This window comes from Lampris incognitus, chromosome 18 (assembly GCF_029633865.1).
Source record: "Lampris incognitus isolate fLamInc1 chromosome 18, fLamInc1.hap2, whole genome shotgun sequence".
NCBI lineage: Eukaryota > Metazoa > Chordata > Actinopteri > Lampriformes > Lampridae > Lampris > Lampris incognitus.
Window position 1 is genome coordinate 18,130,265 of NC_079228.1, and position 25,048 is coordinate 18,155,312.

The 25,048-nt window shown below is 43.6% G+C and overlaps 2 protein-coding genes across 4 annotated transcripts in view; one reads left to right on the forward strand and one right to left on the reverse strand.

Moving 5' to 3' along the window:
* Positions 1 to 288: 288 nt before the first annotated feature.
* Positions 289 to 19,246, forward strand: col9a2 (procollagen, type IX, alpha 2). Of its 2 annotated transcripts, none has more exons than XM_056298401.1 (33): positions 289 to 292; positions 969 to 1,228; positions 2,608 to 2,682; positions 4,396 to 4,431; positions 4,527 to 4,589; positions 5,340 to 5,393; positions 5,899 to 5,934; positions 6,872 to 6,895; positions 7,078 to 7,131; positions 7,255 to 7,308; positions 8,966 to 9,016; positions 9,125 to 9,181; positions 9,301 to 9,354; positions 10,983 to 11,036; positions 11,165 to 11,218; positions 11,722 to 11,775; positions 11,906 to 11,959; positions 12,133 to 12,186; positions 12,302 to 12,355; positions 12,467 to 12,520; positions 13,464 to 13,508; positions 13,625 to 13,678; positions 13,865 to 13,918; positions 13,993 to 14,046; positions 14,170 to 14,241; positions 14,644 to 14,679; positions 14,820 to 14,864; positions 15,255 to 15,287; positions 16,080 to 16,226; positions 16,599 to 16,653; positions 16,829 to 17,017; positions 17,135 to 17,212; positions 17,775 to 19,246. In XM_056298401.1, the coding sequence occupies exons 2-33, from the start codon at positions 1,157 to 1,159 to the stop codon at positions 17,978 to 17,980; spliced, it is 2,076 nt and encodes a 691-aa protein (XP_056154376.1). In that variant the 5' UTR covers positions 289 to 292; positions 969 to 1,156; the 3' UTR covers positions 17,981 to 19,246. The 2 variants fall into 2 exon arrangements, with proteins under 2 accessions (XP_056154376.1, XP_056154377.1); XM_056298402.1 differs by lacking the exon at positions 289 to 292 and adding an exon at positions 382 to 485.
* Positions 19,247 to 19,448: 202 nt separating this feature from the next.
* Positions 19,449 to 25,048, reverse strand: part of col16a1 (collagen, type XVI, alpha 1) — an 89,262-nt gene continuing 83,662 nt past the window's right edge. For both annotated transcript variants that reach the window (XM_056298558.1, XM_056298557.1), the window contains 12 exons: positions 24,816 to 24,860; positions 24,488 to 24,541; positions 24,293 to 24,346; positions 24,131 to 24,181; positions 23,902 to 23,991; positions 23,773 to 23,808; positions 23,625 to 23,669; positions 22,495 to 22,689; positions 22,211 to 22,274; positions 21,864 to 22,040; positions 21,644 to 21,721; positions 19,449 to 21,277 (listed from right to left, as the gene is read on the reverse strand). In XM_056298558.1, coding sequence (XP_056154533.1) covers positions 21,084 to 21,277; positions 21,644 to 21,721; positions 21,864 to 22,040; positions 22,211 to 22,274; positions 22,495 to 22,689; positions 23,625 to 23,669; positions 23,773 to 23,808; positions 23,902 to 23,991; positions 24,131 to 24,181; positions 24,293 to 24,346; positions 24,488 to 24,541; positions 24,816 to 24,860 — 1,083 coding nt within the window. In that variant the 3' untranslated portion in view covers positions 19,449 to 21,083. The remainder of the gene's footprint in view (positions 21,278 to 21,643; positions 21,722 to 21,863; positions 22,041 to 22,210; positions 22,275 to 22,494; positions 22,690 to 23,624; positions 23,670 to 23,772; positions 23,809 to 23,901; positions 23,992 to 24,130; positions 24,182 to 24,292; positions 24,347 to 24,487; positions 24,542 to 24,815; positions 24,861 to 25,048) is intronic.

Consider the following 25,048-nt stretch of genomic DNA (forward strand, 5'->3'; position numbering starts at 1 on the left):
CAAAGCAACTTGCTGTATTTTTTGGATTATATTTGCTGCCATCTAGTGGACCAAATAATTGTTCGTTTGTCTTTATGCAATGCATGCTTAAGTTTCGCTTGGATGTAGTATAACTTCTCAGATGTAGGGGTCACTATAGGGTCACTTGTCCCCAATCATTTTCATTTATTCATCCTAAAAAGAAGGCCATTGTCGACCACTGCCGAGCAAAACGGTCATATCCAATTTGACCACCAGGTGGCAGTAATCACACATGTAACTGAGCACGGTTGTTGCTGAAGAAGTGGGGTCCGTGAGTAATTTGCTTTTCCTTCCTGGTATTACTTCGTCAACAAGTAAGCCACAGTTTTACCATTTCATTTAAAAAGAGGGCAGCCGTCCCTTCTTACATTTAATCTCCACTGCTACTTAAGTATGACCCGAACAGCCCGGTTCCTCTCCACGATTCTGTACACAACTCACAGGACACGTTTGAAAAGCTGAGGGTGAGCGCTAACGCAACACAGACGAAAGATGGATAGATAGATAGATAGATAGATAGATAGATAGATAGATAGATAGATAGATAGATAGATAGATAGATAGATAGATAGATAGATAGAGACATACAGGCATACAGACATACAGACATACATAGATGGACAGACAGAGAGCTGACTTGTGGGAACCTTTTAAGAAAAGACACATTATTCATGAGGCAGTAAGGAAGACCAGCCACTGAGGTTGGAAGAATCTGTTTGCTGGCTGCATATTTATGTGAGGGGTGGCCGTTTGCTTGTGGTCCACCTGTAGAGAGACAGCAAACTTTTTAGAGCTTTGTGTCCATTTTTGTGTGCGTGTGTGTGCGCGTGTGGGTGCGTGTGTGTGTGCATGGGGGCTCCTGTGTTCTCATGGGCAGGCTGTAGGGCAGTCACACCTCTCCTCTGATTCCACCTCCCCCCCCCCCTTTCCATCCCTCTCTACTCAAGCTCACCTCTCGCCGAGTGGACTTTTTCGGGGCTGTGCGCACATCTCCCATCCCCCCTCCTCGCGGGACCGTTTCACCCCACCGTTTCTTATCCTACCGGCTGTGCGAGACGTAAGGGAAGGCCAAGAGGAGAGAGAGGAGAGGAGAGGAGTCCGTGTAGCGAGGACAGAGGGACAGGAGAGAGGGACGATGGCTGCTCTCTCTGCCTTGTTGAAGAGCTGGGTGATCCTGCAGACCCTGTGCCTGGCTTTGGCCCAAGTGGTGAGTGGACATGGGATGTTGGGATGCTGCACTTAACCAGGCAGGGCTTGTCTTGTGATCGGGGGTAATGATTAGGGTTATAATGGTAAAGGTCTTTCCTGGTTTTCATTGAAGTGATAGAAATGGGGGAAGTTGTATTGGAAAATCAGCAACGTGGGAAATCTGTCTGCGGTGGCTCCTTGTCGTATTTCATGTAAGTGTGCAGGAATGATGAGCTTGTAACAGGTTTGCTACCTTGGATGTATAAGGAAAAGTGGCCGTCGTCTGTGGATTATCACCTGCATCGAGCTCGGACTACAATCTGGTCTCGGTTGAAGGTTCGGCCAAGAAGCAGTTTTCACAGAGGAAACGTGGAAATATCGAAACTTTGGATACTTCCTTTACCTGGAATTTGTTCACCTTGAAGACTGAGCCAAGTTTTAAGGATTTTCTTTTTACCAACATACCAACAAAGGGAGGTTTTTACCCTGACATATGGAAATGTATTGGGCATGCGCGCACACACACACACACACACACACACACACAAACACCTACCTATACACACATTTCCTCCTGAGTGTGAATGCCCCTACTCAAACACAGACACAGAGATTGTCTGTCCAGAAGACTCCATTGGAATCACACCTACACGTTATCCGCCTGACCTACGGTTTTTATGTCGAGGAATAATTTTTCCCCTGAAGATTTTGGGGATTTTTGGAGGATGGTTGGAGGACTCCGCTACTGCCGAACGGACTGATTGATCAGAAATTAATTGCAATCCTGAAGCGCTAAAGGGGTGGTGGGATGAAAAAATGAGGGGAGGGAGGGTGGGAAGCAGGCCTGATAAACATTGACAGTCTCATGACCCCCCTCCCCCCACACAAACACACACACACTTGCAAACACACACATACTTGCAAGCACACACCTTAAACACACACATTCCACCACGGTTCACCTCCTTTTACCCCTCTGCCAGCATTTGATTTGATTTTCTGCATTTTGCTCCTCGCCGTTATCAACCTGTTCTTGGTTGCTGTGGTGATTTGCAGGTTCTTGTTGTTGCATATTATCTTTTTTTTTTGTCAAATTGTTTGAAAAGACACACCAAAAAGAGGAAATGCAACGCAATAATTGTACACACAATCCTCTGTTTGTGTTTTTGATGATGTTAACGCTTCATTTTAAGTGCATTTTATACTGTATCAGATGGATTATTACAACTTATTTCTCATATTTTCCTCTTCATTGTTGTTATTGTCATCATTATTTATCCGTGAGTAATTGATTCATCTGTAGCAATCCAGTGTATGACTGACTAAATAAGCAATCAGCGAGTTCTGTCTCCCCGAGACAAGTTGGTTTCAGCCGTCCTATCTCTTCCCTTCTTTCAGAGAGGCCCACCTGGACCGCAGGGCCAGCCCGGCCTGCCAGGCCCCTCTGGCACGCCGGGGTCCGACGGCATTGATGTGAGTATACACACCGGACCTGGCCGGTGCCAGCAGGTTGTCACAAAGACCATCATTGTACGGGGGGGAAATACCAGCCTGTGCTTTTCTGCACCAGCGCGGTCTTACCGCCTGAGGGCGCTGCAAATGAAAACACCCGGGTACAAAAGAGCACTGTTCACAGCAGAGAGAGGGGTCTTTGAGAAGGGGGTCTCTTCCTGAGAGTTAGTTTGGGGGCTAATGTCACAGTAATGTGATACAGTTGAGATATTCTTAGGGTTAGGTGGAGACAAGCTCAAAAGCTATGCAGAGAATATCCATCGCTACGCTAGAAGAGCCAGAAGCAAACGTGCAAAAAATTGCACAAAAAAAACTTGCAAAATATTTTTTCTCTAAAGTTCTCAAGAATAAAAAGTGTACTGACTGTGGGGAAGTAAAAATGTACTTATAAGTACATGAAGTACATGAAATATGTAGTTAAAGTTTTATTGTAACATACAAGTTATATAGAGTGTTATATCATTGTTACTCCCTTATAAGTGTACTGCCCACAAGTTTACTTTTTGCCAGTTCAACCAAAGTCAAATAAAAGTTACACTTGCTTATTATTAGTTTAGAGAAATACTGGAAGTCCACTAAGGTAAACTTCCTTTCTCTAAGGACTGCAGTGTTTACTCGAGTTCTCCTGATTCAGTTTAAGATCTGGTCTTTGGATCTGCCTAGATTCCAGGCCTACTGTGTGCCATACATAGGTCTGCATGTAGCAGGAACATGCATCTCAGTTTTGACATTGATTTGCATGTGTCGAGCTACCATCGATCCGCCGCTCATCAGAGATTTCAGTCACGGCTGGACTCCAGGTTGAGCAGGGTGATGATTAAATACAGCTGGAATAATGAATGTTCCTTCTGACCCGCTGAACGCAGATATTCTTAACCCTCCTCTCTTACAAATACCCTTACCCAATACTGAGGAGGCTCATTCATGCTTGTTCATTTAGCTCGCCCTGCTCTATTTGCACAGGTGTGGGTGAGGGGGGCGGTAGAGGCAAATGCAAATTGAAAATTTAATGCAGCCATGGTAATGAAAGTTCAGAAACTCCTCCTCCGGGCCAGTTCACTCCTGAACTGGCAGCTGTGTGGTCTGGATGACTGCGTTGTGATAAGAATAACAAAATGTTTGTGTCACACACATCATCACAATAGCGATGCAGGTTCGTCCCCTTTCCCCCAGGCACTCATTTTACCGGATCTGACAATCAGAATCAGAACTTTATTCATCCCTGAGGGGAAATTGGATAATGCTAAAATTGAAAATGTAAATGCAATGAAAATATAAATAGAAAAAATATAAATAAATAGAAAAAATTAAAAATAGAAAATAGAAAATTAAATATAAATAATAATATAAAATGTAAAAATATCAAAACATAAACATACATAAATAAAAGTAGAAATAGAAATAGAAATGAAAATGCTAAAAAGGAAAAGAGAAGTTCATGATAACTGTGATATGATTGGCTGTAACTATCAAAGCCAGAGGAAAAGTGAAGGACACTGCTGGGGGGCTTCAGTTTGCTGTAAAAAGATATTCACATTTTATGGCATTACACATAAAACCCTACAAGTATACTCACACAGGTATCATAAGCACAAGGTCAAGGGGGATTAAGGGGTCTAAAGCACCTGTGTTTGGCATGAAGTATTAACATCCAATCTCTGTCTTTGTCCACAGGGAGACAAAGGACCCCCAGGCTCTCCTGGTGCTCTGGTAAGTTCTCTGTCTCTGCAGTTCATAAAGCCGTGACATGAAGATTTACGTGCCCTTTATTGTTGTTTATGACAATAGGTTGTGTTTGATGGTAGGGACTTAAGGGAGAGCCAGGCGAGCCAGGTCCTGATGGAGTACCGGGGGAGAATGGCATCGACGTAAGTCCCCTGACAGTGTGTGTGTGTGTGTGTGTGTGTGTGTGTGTGTGTGTGTGTGTGTGTGTGTGTGTGTGTGTGAGAGAGAGAGAGAGAGAGTTAATGTTGATTTGAGAATTCAAGCATGTTCTACTTTCACATTCATGCTAAATCAGTCCCGATAAGCACATCAGCTAAATTCCCTCATTGTAAATGTATCAGCGGTGCTTTGCTCTGTCTACAAGATTTATATATTCCATTAACACTGTTGAGGCTGTTTGTAGGCCAACTGTATTATTATAAATTCCTGCCTTAGTGTTGATCAGACCGGGGATTAAGTCTCAGAGACCAATGGTCACATGCTGATAGGAACGCATGCACGCACACGCACACACACGCACACACACACACACACACACACACACACACACACGCGCGCACACACACACACACACACACACACACACACACACACACACACACGCACATGCATTCCAGAGGGACTTAGTTTATAATCCGTCCTGGAATCTCAGTCCCCTATTTGCTTCCTAATTATTTACAACAGGGATGTCAACTTTGATCAAGTGCTTATTAGCCCTATTCTAATGTGACTGCAGGGGTCACATGTAGTGCATAGGAAGTACCACTGTAGCTGATAACTTTCTTTTTAATCTTCCTGTATTTTCCATATCCTCTCTCTCTCTCTCCACCCCTCTCTCTCTCTCTCTTCCTGTACCTGTCTGTTTTCCTCCATCTACTTCCCTTTGTCTCCAGGGATTGATTGGAGCAAAAGGTGATCAGGGTCCTCTCGGGAGCCCAGGGCCCAAGGCAAGTGTCAAGCACACTGTCAGACACAGTAAACTGACCAACATTTTGCTGTCATGTGGAAAATCTTTTAACTCCAATGTTATTGTGTATCTTTTTTGTTATTGCCGTGGCTTGAGTCAGACATGAATATCAATCATGTGGTGATCCAAAGGTCCACCAGACACATGGTGGGGTGGCCTAGTCATCAAATTAACTGTCCTGTAAAATAAAATTCACAGGGTCAATTTCTGTAACATCAAGATACTTAGCAATGTTGTGCTTACCCATTGTATTTTGTTCTTCATGGCATCAGCTTCATGGCATTAAAAGGTAAAATACTCCTTAAAAAAATCAACAATTTCCATTTTTAGCCACCAGCAACAAAATCACCAACAGTGTTAGAATATTGAAACTCATCAGCCAATCACACCCCTAATTGTTGTTCCTCTAAATGATATGTGTTGTCTATGAATGTAATTGATCTCTACTAACATCGTAATTTCATGTGTGATCGTATTGTTTATAGGGTCAGCCCGGACCAAGCGGTGAGCCTGGCCCTCCTGTAAGTAAAACGTGGCTTAAATATGAATCCTAAGCTATTTCCTACGTTTTAAACTACAACGATGGTGGGTTAGACAATTCAGTATAAGAATATTTTCATGATACTTTAAAAATGAAACAGTTGAACTCACCAGGTGAATTTCAAGTTATATTTTTGTATACTAGGTCACTCTCATAAACATGCAGCACACTGATGCAGCAGCTGATCTCTTTTCTACGTCTTTATTTCAAAACAGCAGTGCCCTCTACTGGTTTGAGCAAGCCTGGTTTTTGAATGGTTTTCAGTTCCTGACATTGGCCTGTTCCACTAATAATTCTTGAAAAAGATGAAAACTGTTTTCCTCCATACATTACTGTTTGCCACATGATTTTATTTGGCACTGAATAGGGTCATTGCCTTCATTAATACCAACAAATCACAATAAGTCACCAAGGGTGTTATAAGTAGTTGTAGTTGATAAAGGTGACCACTAGATGGAGATATTTGTCCATTTATTAGACGTCTCAAAATACGTTCCAACGACAAAACCAAGCTGCCAAATGACACGGCTGAAAGCAACACTATTAGTGAAATCCTTTGTTTGGAATTAAGGGGGGGTTGTACTTGTACATCAAGCTGCCTAATGCTACAGAAACAGAAGATAGACCCGTGCCCTGTGGGCTCTGCTGGCACCGAGAAGGCTTGCTTCCGTAATTACTTTGTTTAGAATTCATTTCAAGCAAAGGACACGGCAAATAAAGAAATGATTGCTCTCTCTCTCTGTGTTTCCTTCCATACTGCTGTTTGTCTTGCACACCGACACTGCTGTACACATACATTATTGAACTGATGTTGCAATTATTGACTGAATATACCGCATGTTAATGGACACTTTGACGGATTGGTTCGACGTGTTTGTAGCAGTGATTTAACCCCTTCTCCTCTGCTCTCCACACAGGGAGCCGGCCTTCCCGGGCTACCTGTGAGTAGCTTGGATGATCTAAAACACTTATCATTCCATTGTTTATCCCTAATTTTGTGTCTTTTAACAATGTATGACTCACAGATTATCTTTCTCTGATGCCGTGTGCTACAGTCTCCCGTGTTTATTCTCTCTGTTATCTGTTCCTCTCACTGTCTTTCTACATCTCTCTGTTCGTCTAGGGTGCTCCTGGACCAATTGGTCTTCCGGGGGAGATTGGTGATACAGCAACCAAGGTTCGATGCCATTGGTTGTTATGTTACACTGACAGTATCTTGTGTACCGTTACACTGACACTATCTTCTAATTCCCCTTCATAACCGCCCATCTTCCTGGTGATCTTCCTGTGCTTTTCTCAGGGTTTAATGGGTCCACCTGGACCTCCAGGACTTCCTGGGCCTCCTGGCAAGCCGGTAAGTAAGGGAACATCTTAGGTCCTTTTTTTTTCTGCTGATGATTTGGGCAAGGCTGTTTGTTTATTTATTTATCGATAAATCATTTTGTTTTATTAAGGGATGCACCAATATTAATTACTGGTATCTGATACCAGGCCAACACCAGGCTAAGTTGCAATATCATTACCAGAGATTTTACCCAAGACTATAATCTAATACCAAAAGCCGTGAATATATCATATCATAAATAAAAACAAAATGGCATGATATACTGCATTTTAGCACATAAAAGCCTGTATATTTTAATAGTGTAAAAAAACAACTGATTTTATGTCTGTTATGTTGTCCACTGACCCCAAACTAATAGTCAAAGTCAATCTCAAGCTCTGTTCAGTAAAAGTATGGATCGGATCGGCAGAGTACCAATATCAGTATCAGCTTGGAAAAGGTGATGTTGGTGCATCCCTAATTTTAATCAATGATAATTTGATAAAAAAAAAAAATCATTTTCATGGAATATTTATTTTCTGACGTAAAATGTCTCCCGTAAGTGAAATGCATGTGAATCCATGCTGTTCGGTAGTAAATAAAATCAATGTCGGATGACCGATAACGGTCTTGAGGTGGGAATAGTGCGATCAGTCATGAAAACGTAAGATATTGCAGCTGCTGCTGAAACCTTTAACCCTACCAGGTGATCAATAGCACCATCAACAGACGATCCCCCATACATTTATGCACAATATGCCCACCTATATACTTGACTAACTAATAAATGTTCAAGATCCCTTCAATGGACTGAGCTTGACTCCAGACCACGTGACCCTAAACTGGATTACGTGGATGTAGCTGATGGATGGATGGATGGACGGATGTGCCGTTGACTTAAGGATCACGGTCCACCCACTTACTAAAACATCATTCTTACCACCTCAGCTGCAAATGCATCACCTACATGTGCCATGTGCAAGTGCACAGAATAGATAAGGAACCTCCCCTACATTTCCAAAATACACCACATCACAGCAAAGCACAAAATCCAGCCAAAGATTTATCTCGTTCTCTCTCTCCCTCTGTCTCACATCGGTCCCTATGGGCAGATAGTGGTGAAATATGACAAACAGTTCTGAGTGGTACACTCTCTAGTCTATTTTTCAGTGGTGCCTGTACTTTGCAGTGTGCATCTCTGAGTGGTTCCAGGAAGGGGGGCTGGCTTCATTGAGAGTGATGTTCCCAGCCCAGGGGAGTGTATTTGTTTAGCTTTAGTGCTGTCCTAGGGTAAATAAACTCCCATTAGATCAGTGAGCTGTCTCATCTGACTGTAGCAGGAATGCATCAGCCCCTGAAGAGATACTTTACTTTCTATCTCAATCTATAAATAGAGAGAGTGAGATAGAAGTTAGAAGGAGAGGGAGAGAGAGAGAAAGAAAGAAAGTTGGCTCATATTGGGACTATATAGCCGTCCTGTCTCCTTACTGACTGTGACTTTATCTATCTATCTATCTATCTATCTATCTATCTATCTATCTATCTATCTATCTATCTATCTATCTATCTATCTATCTATCTATCTACCTATCTACCTATCTACCTATCTATCTATCTATCTATCTATCTATCTATCTATCTATCTATCTATCTATCTGTCTGTCTGTCTGCCTGCCTGTCTCTCCAGGGTCCTCCAGGTAAATTTCTTGGTGGAGAGGAGGGCAGTGCTGATTTCCAGGTAAGATGAGTTGACATCTCCCCTTTCCCTGCCCAACATCTTTTGACTGTCCTTCACTTTTGATGATCCTTATACCCCACCCCCGCCCCATCTCCTCCATCCAAACAGTGTCCAACAAGCTGTCCAGCAGGACCTAAGGGCCCTCAAGGACTGCAGGGAGTCAAGGTGAGTCGTCTCCAATCTTCAAGTCAGTCTCTGCAAACAAACAAAAAATGTACACAATCTTGGTGGTGGTTATTTTACTGTGGTTAGACACGTTGAATTACAATGCAATTTTCTTCCAGGGACACAAAGGACGCGCTGGTATTCTCGGAGATCCTGGTACCATCGGCAAAACTGTGAGTGGTGCCTACTCAGTTTTGTGATCACTTTTTGTGTGCATTGCTTGCTGGGACCACGTAGAGATAGGCTCACATGTGCAGGGGGGCATACATCTCACACACACACACACACACACCCACACATACACACACATACACACACACAGTCTTAACCCACTCGACCATCATTCAGGATCAGCAGAGGCAGGGATTAGCTCTAATGAAGACCCCTGAGGCACATGACTGGCACTAATCTGGCTGCGATTAGTCAGGTCTGGCCCTGGCCTGCAGTCAGCAAGCGGCTCTCCAGATGAAAGGGGTGGTGAGGAGCCAGGTACATAAAGGGGGAGGATAAGAGAGTCGGGGTTAGCGCGGCCCTCTCACCTCGCTGTATTAAGCAGAGCTAATGAGCACACAGCGGGCTCCAGGAGAGCACCTAGCGGAGCCCCAGGAATTAGCCTCTGATCTCGGCACACTGAGAACGTTCTTGCAGTGTTTCTGCACTCAGAAAACGCTCTTTACACCAAGTTAAATTCACTATTCCTCTACGTGGGCTAGTTGTTAGAAGACCCGCTTGAATCAGGGATGTGCTTCGAGAAGCGTTCACTCTCCTCTTCTCTTTTTCATAGAGGGTTCGGCCTGTTTACTTTCCCGTTAGCTTCCTCAAGGAAGAAAGAAAGGCATACGCGTGTACACAATAGGCCAATTATTCTTTTGTGTTCTTTTAAATTATTCTTGTGTATCATTAATTACTGTGCAATGCCCGGGATACAGAAGATGGGCAATAGAAATCATCAGTGTCAAGGTTTGATGTGGACTGTGTTAGGAGTCAGTGATACAAACTAAAATTCATATAACATTTTCTTCTTTTTAGACGATATCAATATATCACTATATACCAAAAAAAATCTGCATCACCTTTTATGAGTCTTTTTAAAATGACAGATTACACAGGATTTATGGTAACCTTAATTGACCAGAAAGTATATTGTGTGCAGACAATGAATGGTTTTATTGTGGTTTTTTTTTACTTCTGAGAGGCAAAAATATAAATAAAGGTATATGAATTGAATAATATATATATATGTACACACACACACACACGCACACACACACATATATATATATATATATATATACACACACACACATATATATATACACACACACACACACACACACACACACACACACACACACACACACACACATATATATATATATATATATATATATATATATATAAATTAAATAAAAAAATATATAGATAGATTGAATATAAAATTGAATGAGAAAATATTCCAAATACTTGGGCGGTGAAGCAAATAAAAGTTATTATTGCTGCATGTAGAGTTTTCCCAGTAAAATGGTGTTAAGTGTTGCTCTTTTACAGCGTAACTTTCATTATAATGAATCCAAAATGGATGCAAACTGTATCCTCATCAGAAACCAAGCTGTGCAATAGGACAGTGTTCAGTCTGCTGGGAATTTGTTTTACACCTCGACAGGATTATCTCAAAGTTTCTCAGAGGCCTTTGCACTGAAGCACTGCCTCCTCTTCTGTATGGTTCAGCTGCACTGGTTGATACCGCTAGCACGCACATGTTCATTATTGATAAAAGTCGTTTTGTCTCTTCCTTCGTTAGGGCTCCAAAGGAGACGTCGGCATCTCGGGGGAGCAGGGCATTCCAGGACCTCCGGTACGCTGAGAGTCTTTCCCGCTACTTCTTAGCGCAGTGCCATCTTTGAAGTGATAAAAACAAGACTGACAAACTGGACTGACTCAGGATTCTGTCTCATCCTTGTTCTTCCTTTCGTCCTTCTAAAGGGTCCGATGGGTCTAAGGGGCTACCCAGGAATGATGGGTCCCAAGGGGGAGGCGGTGAGTACTATCTTTTCACGTCTACATATTTTATCAACTTCACATATCAAACGTTCCTTCATTTTCTACTCCCCTCTTTTTTATTTTTTTATTTTTTTGGGAACACGGCTATTCTCTTTCTTAGATGAGTGCCAAGGAGGCATGGCTAGGCTTGCCCCTGCTACACAAACACCATCTATTACCAGCAATGGGGACATATGGAAATGATGCTAACACAAATCTCCCCCCTACCCTAATGAGTTGGGGTTTCCTGGGTCCATGGTGCCTCCATCTGTAGTTAATGATCCACTGTAGCCATCCGTCTTTCTGTTAACATTAGCCGTGTTAGCCAAGTTAGGGCCCAGGCTTAGTGCCAAAGCAAGAGTAGCTGGCTCTTTGTGTAGCGGCCATTAGCAAAGAGAGTAAAGCACTAATTATCCCTTTATCACAGTGAAAAGTAGCCTAGCGTGACTTAGCATCTTCCCTGATCTGAGGTGATTGATAACACTTTTTGTTTTCCTCAGGGGCCTCGTGGCTACAAGGGCATCACAGGACCCATAGGCATTCCCGGGCCTCCTGTAAGTTTCTCTAACACACACACACACACACACACACACACACACACACACACACACACACACACACACACACACACACACACACACACACACACACACTAGGCGCTATAAGAATCTTTGTTGTTTACAGGGTGAAGAGGGACCTCAAGGACCACCTGGAGAACCGGGAGAAAAAGGAGATTTGGTAAGCAATTAACCAAAATCTCTCGGCCTAATTTTTTTCCATTATTGTCTGAAAGCTGTGGTTTAAACACAGAGATAACACAGCACCTTGAACCGGTATTTGAAATGTCAACGTTAATGAAGAAGATTACAATTAATTGATTTTAATAACACTAATTTGGTTGTCTCCCACAGGGCGGCCGAGGAATCCAGGGCCCGCAAGGTGCAGTCGGCAAAAAGGGAGAGAATGTGGGTGAACACACCGCCGGCAACACATTAACGACACATTAACAGCAATGCACAATTATGAAGTTCGGAGAGTTTGCCGATTGAACGCCGCCGACTCATCTGTCTTGCCTTTCAGGGTCTCCCTGGCATTGATGGAAAAGACGGCACACCTGGCATTCCTGGAATCAAGGTGAGGGTCTCCAACCGTAATGGTGGTGACAGTCACGCTGATATGAATTAATCGGTTCGGTCTTAGTTAAATGGGCTATGTATGCTATTCTTCTTCCCTCTCTGTTTGCAGGGTGCCCCGGGGCAGCCTGGGATGCCTGGTCCTCCAGGTCATCAGGGAGCAGCAGTGAGTAACCAGTGTGTGTAAAAGTGTGTGCGTTTGTGTGTGTTTCTGTAAATTTATGGGCTGTTTGAATTAAAAAAAGAAGAAGAAAAAAAAGAAAAGAAAAGAAAATGCCACCATAAACCCCATGTAAATAAGCCCTTTCTGTAAAGGCTCATTGTTACCCAGACCACGGTGGGGGGTTGATCCACCCTGCTCCCTGATTCAACCAAACCAGAACAGAGGCATTAAGAATGAGGAGAGGCAGCCCGTAAAATTTTGGTATGTTTGCTTTCTGGGCACTCATCCAGTTTAACAATGACCCCCCCTGACCCGAGCTGTTTTAGAATTTAAACCACCTTGAAATAGCGCTCTGCCTCCCACCACGAGTGATTTATCACAATCAAACCTGTGTGTGTGTGTGTGTGTGTGTGTGTGTGTGTGTGTGTGTGTGTGTGTGCGTGTGTGTTATCTTGACTAAGGGGTAATGGCGCATGAGATGCAAGCTTTACTGTGTAGTCATTGCAGTGACACAAACACCGCTGCAAAGTTAAACACTATAAGTTAGCCAGTTTCAGTTCCTACTGTGCTGTAACACAACACACACACGCACGCACATACATACATGCGCGGACTCTATGCAGTACAATCTCCGCAAGGCAATGTGCCATGAACCATATGGCAAAGGCTGTCATACTCAACCTGTTTCCACCTCTTGTTTTAAAAACCAGAATCTGATTTATAGAAGGTAATATCCACGCACACTCCCTGCAGACAATTCAAATGGCCATACCAGCACGATATTTTACCAGCACGATATTTACTTTTTATTTTTCAGTATGTCAGATGCACAAATATTTGTGCAGCTTGTGTTCAATCATGATAATACTGACAGAATAAAACACCTTAATAGTTTTTTTTAATTATTATTATTATTTTATTTTATAAACGCTCTTTTTGTCATTAGGGATTGACCGGTAGTCCTGGAACGAAAGGTGGACCCGGAGACAAAGTAAGTCACGTTCAAACCGTGTCGACACTGTAACCTGGTTGCTTTTTCCACATTGTTCACAATGTTATCTCTCTCTCTCTCTCTCTTTGCCCGTCTTCCTCTCCCTCCTTCTGCAGGGGGAGCCTGGACCGAGAGGCCATGTTGGCTTGGCTGGCGTCCCTGGACCTCTGGTAACGCATATACATATAAACAAAACGTAGCCCACCTGCTTCACCACCAGCAATAGAAGTGTGTCCCTGGACGACACCATGCTGTCGTTTTGTTGAGTCTATCATGTGGATGATATTCATGACTAATGGAGGTACCCGAAATCCTCTCTCTCTCTCCTTCTCTCTCTCTCTCTCTCCCCCTCCCAGGGTGAGCCTGGTCTTCCTGGTGAGGCTGGTATGGAGGGAGTTCCTGGACCTAAGGTAAAGACCTACAATTTTTTCCAAAGAAAAGCCCCGCTTAATACCAAGCCACTCACTACACCTGTCTTATACAGGGGGACAGAGGCCAGAGGGGACCGGTCGGGCCACAGGGAGCAGTTGGCAAGTCTGTGAGTTTTTCCTCTGCATAACCTCAGCAAAAAGAAAAAGAAAAGAAACAAAGACTTTGGTATCTGATACTGGCACTTCCTGCTTCTCTGTATTCAGCATCCATTCATCCTACCTTTCAACAGGGAAACAAGGGAGAGAGAGGACCCATCGGCGTTCCAGGTCCTCAGGGGTTAACTGGAACCAAAGGGGACAAGGTGTGTGTGTGTGTGTGTGTGTGTGTGTCTTTGATTTTGTGTATTTGTATGTATGTTTGGACGTGTGTATGTGTGTGTCAATCTGATTGTATGTGCGTCTGTAAGTAGATCGCCAGCGCTGGAAGACATACATTGACTCAGTTACACAGATTCATCCATTGGGGGCAGTGTTTCCCCATAAATCCATGCCAAACAAATCCACAGTAAATCAATGAATGTACCAAGCAATATAAATGATAATCTTGGAGCTATCATTTCCCTTATTCTAGTGAGAAACTGACATATTTCTTACTTTGTGCTCTGACGTCCATGCCTTGAATCAATATATTGCCCTTCATCTCTTTTTAGGGTGTTGCGTTTCTCATCCCGCCATATTTATGACTCAGCTCCTCTCTTTTTCAGGGATTCCAAGGAAAAGTTGGGGCGAAGGGAGACTTTGTGAGTAGCAAATCTGCATCTCGGAAATGGATGTTCTCCGGCTTATCTTTGCACACCTTGTTGTCCCTCAGCCCTTACTGACACACACCCGCACCAGTGGTTTTCTTTCTATCCTATATCATCCTCCCCATCTTTTGCAGGGTGACCCCGGTGTTGAAGGATTGGCCGGAGAGAAAGGTGAAAAGGTAACCGGCGTCATTACACAGTCGAAACCATTTAGATGCTGATGTGAGGATCTGTGGATATCCAGGGATTTTACAGAAAAACAGCCTTTAGAGGAAGAAGTTTAAAAGGAAATGTATAACAGATGAAGCTGTACTCATCAGCATCAGGGAAAAACAAAAGTTAAAAGTTTATGTTTTTGACTTTCCATCCAAATCCTCATTATAGTCCAGATGGCAAATGAGCTATTTACACGACAGTGAAGCGATGATACAAGTTGGGTGTGTGGTGCCGCGACAAACATTCATTAACAATAGTCACTCCCGGATTGTTGCTCAGAGTCATTTTGTAGCAGAAAGTGTAGATGGTTGAAATGAATGTGAATAAGACGACTGCTGTTTTCCCACCGACAGGGTTTGTCTGGTGAGCCCGGGCCAAAAGGACAGGTGAGCACCATGCAATGTAAAAAAGAACAACTTCCTCAGCTGTAATGACCATAACGCCTTGTCTATTCAGGAATCGGGAGGACTTTGGCCCACAACAGTGCAACACAAAGACAAAAAACACATATCCAAAAACTACAAGAACACACATATCCAAACTAACACACATATCCAAACTAACACACATATCCAAACTAAAAAGAAAAAAAGAAAAAAAAATCACTGTCCAAGGGACAAACGCTAGCCAGGATGACTGTCCATGCAGAACTGCCGGTCTGCATGGACTAGCCGTTAGCTTAGCCTGCCCCGCTTCCCAGTCCTGTCAAACCGCCCTCGATGTTTCCTCTTCGGGCACAGCTCCAGGAAGGAGCTGTGGTCCTTGAGCCCACCGGATTCAGCAGACCAGTGCCCCTCAGCCGATCCAACGCCGGCTCTCCTAGCCAGATACCCTCGACATACCTCTCCACACTCCACATGACGACACCAAAAACACCACAGTCGACGCCAGGCGAGGCCGCCACCAGACCGCCCGGTGTTATCGGAACTGTTGGTCTGCATGGGCTAGCAGTTAGCTTAGACTGCCCTGCTTCCACGTCCTGTCAGTTAATTTCTCACCCTCAAATGTGGGTCTGGTTACCATTTAAAAATCAATTCTCCCAGCTTTTGCTTTTTTTTCCTCCCTAGTTTTTTTTTTGTTTTTGTTTTGTAGTATTTCACCTTTGTATTGTATTTCAACTTATTCTCTGTGCTCTTTTCTTGACACAGTTTCACAATCTATTCACAATCTCGTTACAGCAAGGAGTGAGGGGTGACCTCGGACACAATGGCCCCACAGGAGACCCTGGTAAACCAGGAGACCTGGGACCACCGGGACTACCGGGCCCACGAGGTCTCAACGGAGAGAGAGGTGTACCAGGCATGCCAGGCATTCAGGGAGCGTCGGTGTGTTTTTTTGTTTTGTTTATTTGTTTATTTCGCACGTTAAAACAAAAAAATGTTAAATGTATAATAAAAGAAAACAAAAGACAAAAAAATCAAAACAAGCAAGCAATATCATCATCAAACATTTGTTTTAAATCTCGACACAGGAGTCTTTTAAGATGACTCCTGTGTTAAGATGACTCCTGATTGCGATATGATATATGCCATAACATGACTGATTTGATTGCTTGATTTGATTGATTATTGATTGATCGACCAATCTACCTGGTTGTTAAATAAACAAGAAGTTATGACCCAAATGCCTGTTTAGCTACGGCAATGCTTGACACATCCCTTTTTAAATGCTGAACCTGTCCCTTTTCCTCCCTGCAGGGACGAGATGCATCTGACCAGCATATTATTGAGGTGGTGCTGAAGATGTTACAAGGTAAGCGACTAAGCCTGAATATCCACCCCTGATGTCCATTCAGGAGATTAGATGAGCTCATTTCCCAAACCCGCTTTCATTCCATCAGCAATCAGCTGCCCGTCATTACAATGTAATTGAATCTACGACGATTCCCCCAATAAAATAATATTTCTGCTCATCTCTTCTATGGCAGAGAGGCTAGCAGCAGTAGCAGTGAGTGCTAAGAGGGCCGTGCTTGGCGGAGCGGGTGTAATGGGACCGCCTGGCCCTCCTGGACCCCCCGGAGCCCCTGGCCCTCAAGGGCCACATGGTCTCACCGGGCCTCGTGGTATCCCTGGCATGATTGGGGGACCTGGGCAGATTGGAAATACAGGACTCAAAGGTAGAGACGCAGGACACAGACTAAAGTGTGTTAGTGTATATGTACACACATAATGAAAGTACATATGAAAGTATTTTTAACCACAGATGTGAAGCCATTATCTACTATCTTCCCCAGGTAAAAGAGGGCCAAAAGGAGAGAGAGGAGATCCTGGCAAACCCCACCCAGGTCTACCAGGACCTCCAGGAATACAAGGTAAAACCGAGAGACTTTTCCATCTGTCATACTTGGTGGATTCTGTTTGAGGTTGTTTTGAATAATCTAGCGTTACACACGTTACCACACCTGACCATAAGTTTAAAAAAGGACAAAACGGCAGGAGAGGAACTTGGCAATATAGCTGTGATAAACCGTCATAGTAATGCCACAGGGGAGCCTACTCAAAAGCATTTTAAAAGCTTCATTAACTGCAGCCATTTAACAGATGCTCTTAGTAAATGTAATAGGAATGCAACAATGCGCACAAATTATGAGTGGCAAACACATATTCGCACCCAACCACACAACACGCTAACAAACACAAATATGTGTGGCTGTATGAATACTGAGATACTGTAAACACCATTTGAGAAAGACTGTGACAAGGATTATAAATCCTGAAAGTATAACTCAGCACTGAATATAATGGCGTACATTTTTTTGACGTTATTTGCTATTTTGGCTCTATTGGCAATATTATCTGTCACACACCCCACACACTTGGACAAACCTCAACCGAAATCAATAAAACCAATCATGAATATCTCTCCTTTCATAGGTCCTCCTGGTATTGATGGTGTGGCTCGGGATGGCAGGCCTGGTGAGCGAGGATCTCAGGGCTCAGCCGGAGAGGCTGGCCGCCCCGGTAAGGCGGGTCCGCCAGGTCTCCCAGGGTTCTGTGAGGCGGCGATGTGTTTGGCCGCATCAGCATACACCTCGCCAAGACTACAGGAGGCTGGTAGCATCAAAGGACCCAACGTCTAGAGACCCCTCTCCCCATCAGCAGCTCACAACATCTGGGAGAAAGAGGAAAAAAAAGAGAGATTGCAGAAGAGGAGGAGAGAGACCACTCCTCTCAGCTGGTGAACATCAAGAGCGAGGGGTGGGGGCAGCAATATGGTGACTGACATTGCCCCCTGCTGAAACTGACAACCTTTAGTTGCGATTGGTTGGACATACTCCAATCTCAAAACCCCCACATCACCATGACAACAGCCACCCACATCCACCTGAATTCACAAGCTCCGCTAGTCGACTGGGTGATGTAAATGTCAGTCACATCAAAATACCCCACCCCTCTTTTAGCGAGGGTGGCGTGGGACAGAAACATTTAAATTTTCCCGTCATCCACGCCAGCGATAGCTGAGAGCTGTGACACGTGAAACCCATCATTACGTCAGGTGAAAGGTGCTTCTTGTGTAACATGTTCACTTCAAATGGTGTGCCTTTATAAATGCAATGCAATGTTTTAAAATCAAAATGCCCTGCCTGTTCTGTGGCACCACACCCTGATGACCTGGAAGTGTAAAATAAATGACCAATAAATGATTGCAATCTAGATTTACACTCAGTAAAGTACTGTACCTTTGTAAGATGTAGTATTGAGACTCTTCATCTGAGCTGGAGTGAAATCCCTGTTTTTACCTCATGTGTACATTCCCCCCCCCTCCACTTTTCTACCCAAGTCTCATTTTCAAAAAGAAAAAAAATTAGCTTTATCGCTTCCTCTTGTTGCCTGGCAACCGCATATCTCAATGGGCACTCCCATCTCCCATAATGCAGTGCTGTAAATCTTTGTAAATGTGTTTTGATTATGTAGAGGAAAAGGAATGGGTTATGAAATGCACCATCAAAAATCCTGTGTTAATGAATCCAATCAGCGGGAAAAGTTCCTACAGTTACATACTTCTCTCCAAAACCAATCAGTAGTATCAAGAATGTGCTCTCTATGCCACTGTCAACTTTCCACAAGGTGTCAACGCATTTCTAAAATAATGACTTATTATTCATTACCAGAAGCTATTTATTGTTCTTTATATGTATCATCTGTAAAGAAAGTTTTTTTTTTTCTCGGTTGTTCAGGTCAACCCGATTCAATAAAGAGGAACCTTTTGTAAAATCTAATGTTCTTCTGAATCATGTTGGGAATAGAAAAAACAAAATCTCCCCAGGATAAGCCTACTTCCTTTGGCTCCCTTCAATCCTCCTACCCTGAATCTTTGGCAGTATCAACTCCGTTATCTTTTGCTGCGTGTAATAAAATCTCTTGCTCCTGATGCTGCAGATGCTCAGCTTTTGTCAAACGTTTCTTTCACCACCATAACCAAGGGTCTCCACCATATGTGAGGATAAATAGTTAGGCATGTAAAGTTTGCTTGTGTACACACACACACACACACACACACACACACACACACACACACTTCAAGTTAAGAAAAGGAGCCACACGGTCTTGCATAATTCTTTCTTTTTTTTTCTTCCTGAAATGTTTCATAGAACAACATACATGGTTGCATGATGGTAACTGACTGTCAGCTGCACAGCAATACATACACAGGTCACATCGTGGATGGGCAGCAGTGTTGCTATTTCAATGTTTAACAGCAACTAAGAATGAGGAGAACAGCTACAGGACCACGGCCTCTTTGGTGAGTACAAGTTCGGTCAGAGGGTTGCATGACTGGGCAAGTATCTGCACAGGATAACTTTTCACATATGAGAAACTGGATCTGAGCACAGCTCATGGGTGTAAACAAGTGGTCCTTTACAGCTAGCATTAGTTAAGCCCAGAGATGGTAACAGATTAAGCTTTAAAACTCCATATGGCTCCAGACAGGAAAAAAAAAGATTAAATAAAAGGAAAATGTGTGTAAACAATGTTTTTTATGGCTTTAAAGGGCTTTGATGGTATTACTTGATGGGATCGGAAAAGTTTAATGATGACAGCATATTGCAATACAGTACAAGTGCAGAATGGGCTCAATTCAAGTCTAAATTTTGCTAAACAAGTACTGGTGATGCAGGCAGATGGCGAAGACAGCTACTTTACAATACAGTTGGAGATGAGATGTTTTAAAATGGCTGCATTTACAATGAAGACTGGAGTAGAAATGACACACGATAATGAGTTTCAGCAACATAATTACAAAACCCAATATGCTTTCACACACAAAAGCAATTTTCTCTCATAAATAATTTGTCTTTTTCTGAACAAATTATTCCACTTTGAAAGCTTATAGACCTTAGATAAATCTCCCTTTGACAACTTTGTTGGTATATAACCACCGACTGCAACGCAAGAGGCAATTCAATTTTTTAGCCTTTTTAAAATCATTAAAAATGTATAAAAAAGCCACTATATATAAATATGAATATGTACAAAACAGGAGTTCTAAGAAAGAGGGTATGAATACAGGTTTTTGATGTCGCACTTTCAAAAAAGAAAAAAAAATATTCCAAGGGATATAAAAAAAACCAAAAACAAATCAAACTAAATATGTATTACACCTCAAGCTGAGAAACAGAACATTGCAATTGCAACAGTTGGACCCAGAATGAGACTGTGTAGAAAGAATGAAATATTAAGAGTGGTGGAAGCAAAGTGCTGCAATAAATGCGTGCATTGTCTTTCTTGGCTTTAGAAAGAGAAAATAAAAACGCAAAAGAGGACAAAATTTGTCACAAAGAAGAAATAGTTTGTGTTTCTTGCAATTCAGCCAGGGTCGTTAAAAACAATTACAAATTCAGGCTTAGGAATATCGGTGTCAGAACCAAAATTAGGGCACCGGATATGGCAGTGATTTGGTGGGTTTTTAGGAAATGAGCCGATGTGGTACCAGCATGTTACAGGTGTCACTGTGTCGACATCAGTCTCAGTAAGGTCTTGGCTATGGATGCAGAGATTCTGCTGAGGAACGGCAGTAGGTAGCTGTGAGAATAGATCTGACCTATCCAGTTTTGAGTGGTGCTCCAGTATCTGATCTTGTGGACTGACTTAAGGAACTGGTTTTGGCCTTTGGCTTTAACTTTTTATCTTCTCCTTGAGTCTCTGATTCATTCCCCTCTTCCCCTCCATCCCTCTATCCTACTACCAGGGGCCCTTGATAGGTGGGCCCTTGGGGCTATACTCCACTTGATGACTCATACAGTCACCAGGATTACACCGGCCATCATGTCCCTTTGAGCCAGGTGGTCCAGGAGGGCCTGGGATCCCAGGCACACCCTGCTGGCCGACAGATCCTGGGGGTCCCATTTTACCATAGCCTGGAGGGCCTGGGATGCCTGATGGAGAAAAGGTAGAGCAGAACATTCCAAACATAGCCATGGTAGAAATCACACCACTTATTGCTCCATTACAGTAGAACTGATGTTCCACGTCTATAGTAAGTGGAGCTGCTTAGAAAATATAAAATGTACTCTCTTTTCAGGCATCCTTCAATAGTACAAGGGACAGTTTAACAACCAGCTGGTTTTGAGATATTACTTTTGCATTACAAAAAAGATGTCTTTTTTCTACTCTATGACCTCAAAGACAGAGGGTGGTCACGACAGTACCAATTTGGCACAAAATACAAGTGCGGGGACTTGTAACTTGTGTCAAATAATGATCGCTTTCCTGCATCTGTAGACTAGTGAAGTAGGTGTTACCTGGAGCTCCCGGAGGTCCCACATCTCCCATTTCTCCAACACCTTTTTCTCCTTTCTCTCCAGAGGGTCCTCGTACTCCTAAATGCAGAGAATCACTCTTTCAACCACTTGTCAACTAAAAGGCTGGTTAGTCCGCTGACCAGTGACATTGTCATAGTGCTCTTAAAAAAGAGGTGTGAAAAACTGGCGCCTATTCCTGAGACAGGAAGATATGCCTCACCTGGGGGTCCTTGGGCTCCTGGTCGACCCTCACGGCCTATCTGTCCCGGGACACCAGGTGCACCTGTCGCACCCTGTCTACCTGGGACTCCATCCTTCCCCGGGGGCCCGGGCCGACCGGGGGATGCCACCATCTCTACTGGCATCTGCATGCGGGACATATAGTAGGCCATTCTCTCTGGAGAGGGGATCCATACAATTAGTGCACAAAAATTAAAGACACCCAAACATTGGCCTCCCATGGTGCAGGTAGCACAAGATGGATAAAGAGATATAAAGATATGTTGCTCTACTGCAAAAATCGGGGAATCACATAAACATTTACACTCAATACAGAGATGCCCTCACCATCAAAGATCTTGATGACCTGCTGTCGGATGAAGTTCTTCACTTCATCATAATTGACCACAGCCTGAGGTGGCAGAGAAGAGAAAAAAATGTAAATTGAGGTGGATATGAGAAAGAATTAATTATTAACTAGTTCAGAGAGAGCTAGTGATTTCTTCTGGGGATCATGCATCCTTATCTCTTCAGGTCTCCTTATCATCAAGGTCAAATATTCGAAGATGGACACATGGTCCCTTACTTAAAAATAACCAGACTACTGTGCTGCCGGAATAACGGTATCATACATCATGTCCAGGTAACCCTGGAGGTCCAGGGGTCCCAGCAGGGCCAGGTGAGCCAGAGTTTCCCCTCTCCCCTCTGGGTCCAGCTGGGCCAATCATGGGCTGAGCATCCTTGCCATGGTAGCCTCCACCTCCTGGGAGTCCTGGTCTGCCTCTCTCCCCTTGAGACCCCCGCTGGCCTGGTGCTCCTGGCTCACCCTGAGAGTGTGTGTAAGAGAGTGAGGGAGTGAGAAAGAGAGACACAAAGAGATGATAGTAAATGCTATACATGGAAACAAAAAGCAAAGCACATAATGTTAGTAGCACCTTGTATCTGTACTGAATAAATGCATGATAAGTGATAGATCTCACATCGATTTTATCCTTTTTTTTTTCTTCCCTCAGCCGTTCAACAAGGCCAAGAAGTGTAAAAAGGGATGACACCATAACTTTAAAATTGAAAGAGGCCCTTTAAGACTGGTTACATCTGTGTCGCTTCCCACAGAGGAGCACCTTCTATTCACTGGGTAAATACACTTAGAAAATGGCCCCTGTTCTACCAGCGACAGTGATTTATTGAGGACAAAGCAGCGCATAATGGACGTCTAATGTTTACACGTCACCACTGTACAACCAACTCTAGGAATAGAGAGGAGGGAGATGAATAGAAGAGTCCATTCCTGTCTCCTTCCTCTGTTCTAGTCTTCTGTGTAGCTAAAAGCCCTGACAATGCTGTCCTGTCAGCGTGACAAATAGCCTCATCTAGCATCTCTCCTCATGCTTAATAGCATTATTCCACACCCGCAGAATAAGTCTATCACTATATCCACCTACTGTAAGCTTGTGTCTGGTGAGAGATGCTAGCCTAGCAGGCATGTGGCTGCCAGTTTGGAGAGGCTGAAGCGAGGTAAGAGGGATGGCGGGTTAGTGAACTGATGACTGTGTTAAGTGAGTATGCTGAGAGGACAGAAATGGAGCATGCCAGCATGTTCAGCACCGTAGTGTGTCAAGTTAGGACTCCCTGAGCGAAAATAGAAATTAAAAGGGTGCATTGCACTGAGCTAAGACTGTCTGTTGGGGGTATAAATGGCTGAGATGTGATGCTCTGCCCTGTGACTCACACAAACTCATGCACACACCATGCTGAGATTTACCTTTTGACCTGCCTGCCCATTTTCTCCTGGTATACCTGCTGCTCCCTGTCAGAACAAAGTGGAAATTCAACAAATGAATATATCAAATACACGGACACGTCTGCAGCATTACACTTGTGAACAAACAGCCGGCCCGAAAATTACTCACATCTTTACCAGCGGCTCCGTCGCTACCCGGATCTCCCTTTAAGACACAAGGAACACAAAGAAGTTACTTTGTGTATTTGATTTTCAAGGAGACACAAGGGCACTGCACAGAGTGAGGATGAGTACTGACCATTGGCCCTGGGTGTCCAGGTGGTCCCGGCGGGCCCACCATCCCCGGAAGACCCCTTTCTCCAGCTTGACCTGTATCTCCTTTTATACCCTGGAGAGAGAAAGAGAGGAAGCATGACTCAGTCATTCGAAGTCATTACACTGTTCTGAAACATGGGAAGTCTTGTTTTACACACAAAAATCCATCATTAAAATAATGATCCTGACAGATTTTACAACATCTCTCTCACCACTCCTGAGGGGCCAGCAGGTCCTGGGGGTCCGGCTGGTCCTGTGGGACCCTGTTGAGAAATTGAGAAGAAAACCAATTAGTGCCTTCCATATGAGCATGTCACAGTATCGAGAGACAGAACATAAATGTGAAGACCTAGGTTTAAAGACCATGAACTCACAATGTGTCCAGGGGGTCCAGGTCTTCCCTGGGTTCCTGGGGTGCCAGGGTCGCCCTGGAAGGATCATGGAATAAATCAGCCTCACAGATCCCCAGAGTAATGGGACTGAGATATTAAGTGTTGGGTTGTTCATATAATTATGGATATGAACTCTACCGTCTATACAAGTTGAGCAACGTCTGAAAGCAAATATACCTCTGATCCCGGTCTGCCCGCTGGTCCAGGTGGACCCACAGGCCCAATATCACCCTGGAGGAATGAGAAAATGTAGGTAAAGTAAGAGGAGTGAGGCAAGAATGATTCTGACTTTTGAAAACTCAAGGACAAGACAAAAGTACAGCAAAATGCCAGCAAAACCGGGAGTACTGCATTTTTTTTTATACACCAATGCAAACCAGCTTTCAAAAGTGTTCATTTGATGTGACAGTCTTACAAACAGACAGACAGGAACACAAGCGAACAGACAGATAAGCACACAAACAGACATAGTGGTCATACTAAAAAAAGTGTAATGTTGGCAAACCTTCTGTCCCGGGAAGCCAGCATGGCCAGTCTTCCCTTTGAAACCCTGAGGAGACACACCAAAGACAATCTTGTTCAAACTGAATTAAATTTCACAAAGAAAAGGACTGCAAACTACGGGCACAAATCTTGGAATGCTCAAACACCTGCTCTTGGGGGGACCACTGAGATACACAGATAAAGGGAGAGAGGCACAAAACAAGAAAGAGACGGAGAGAGAAAAAGAGAGAGGGA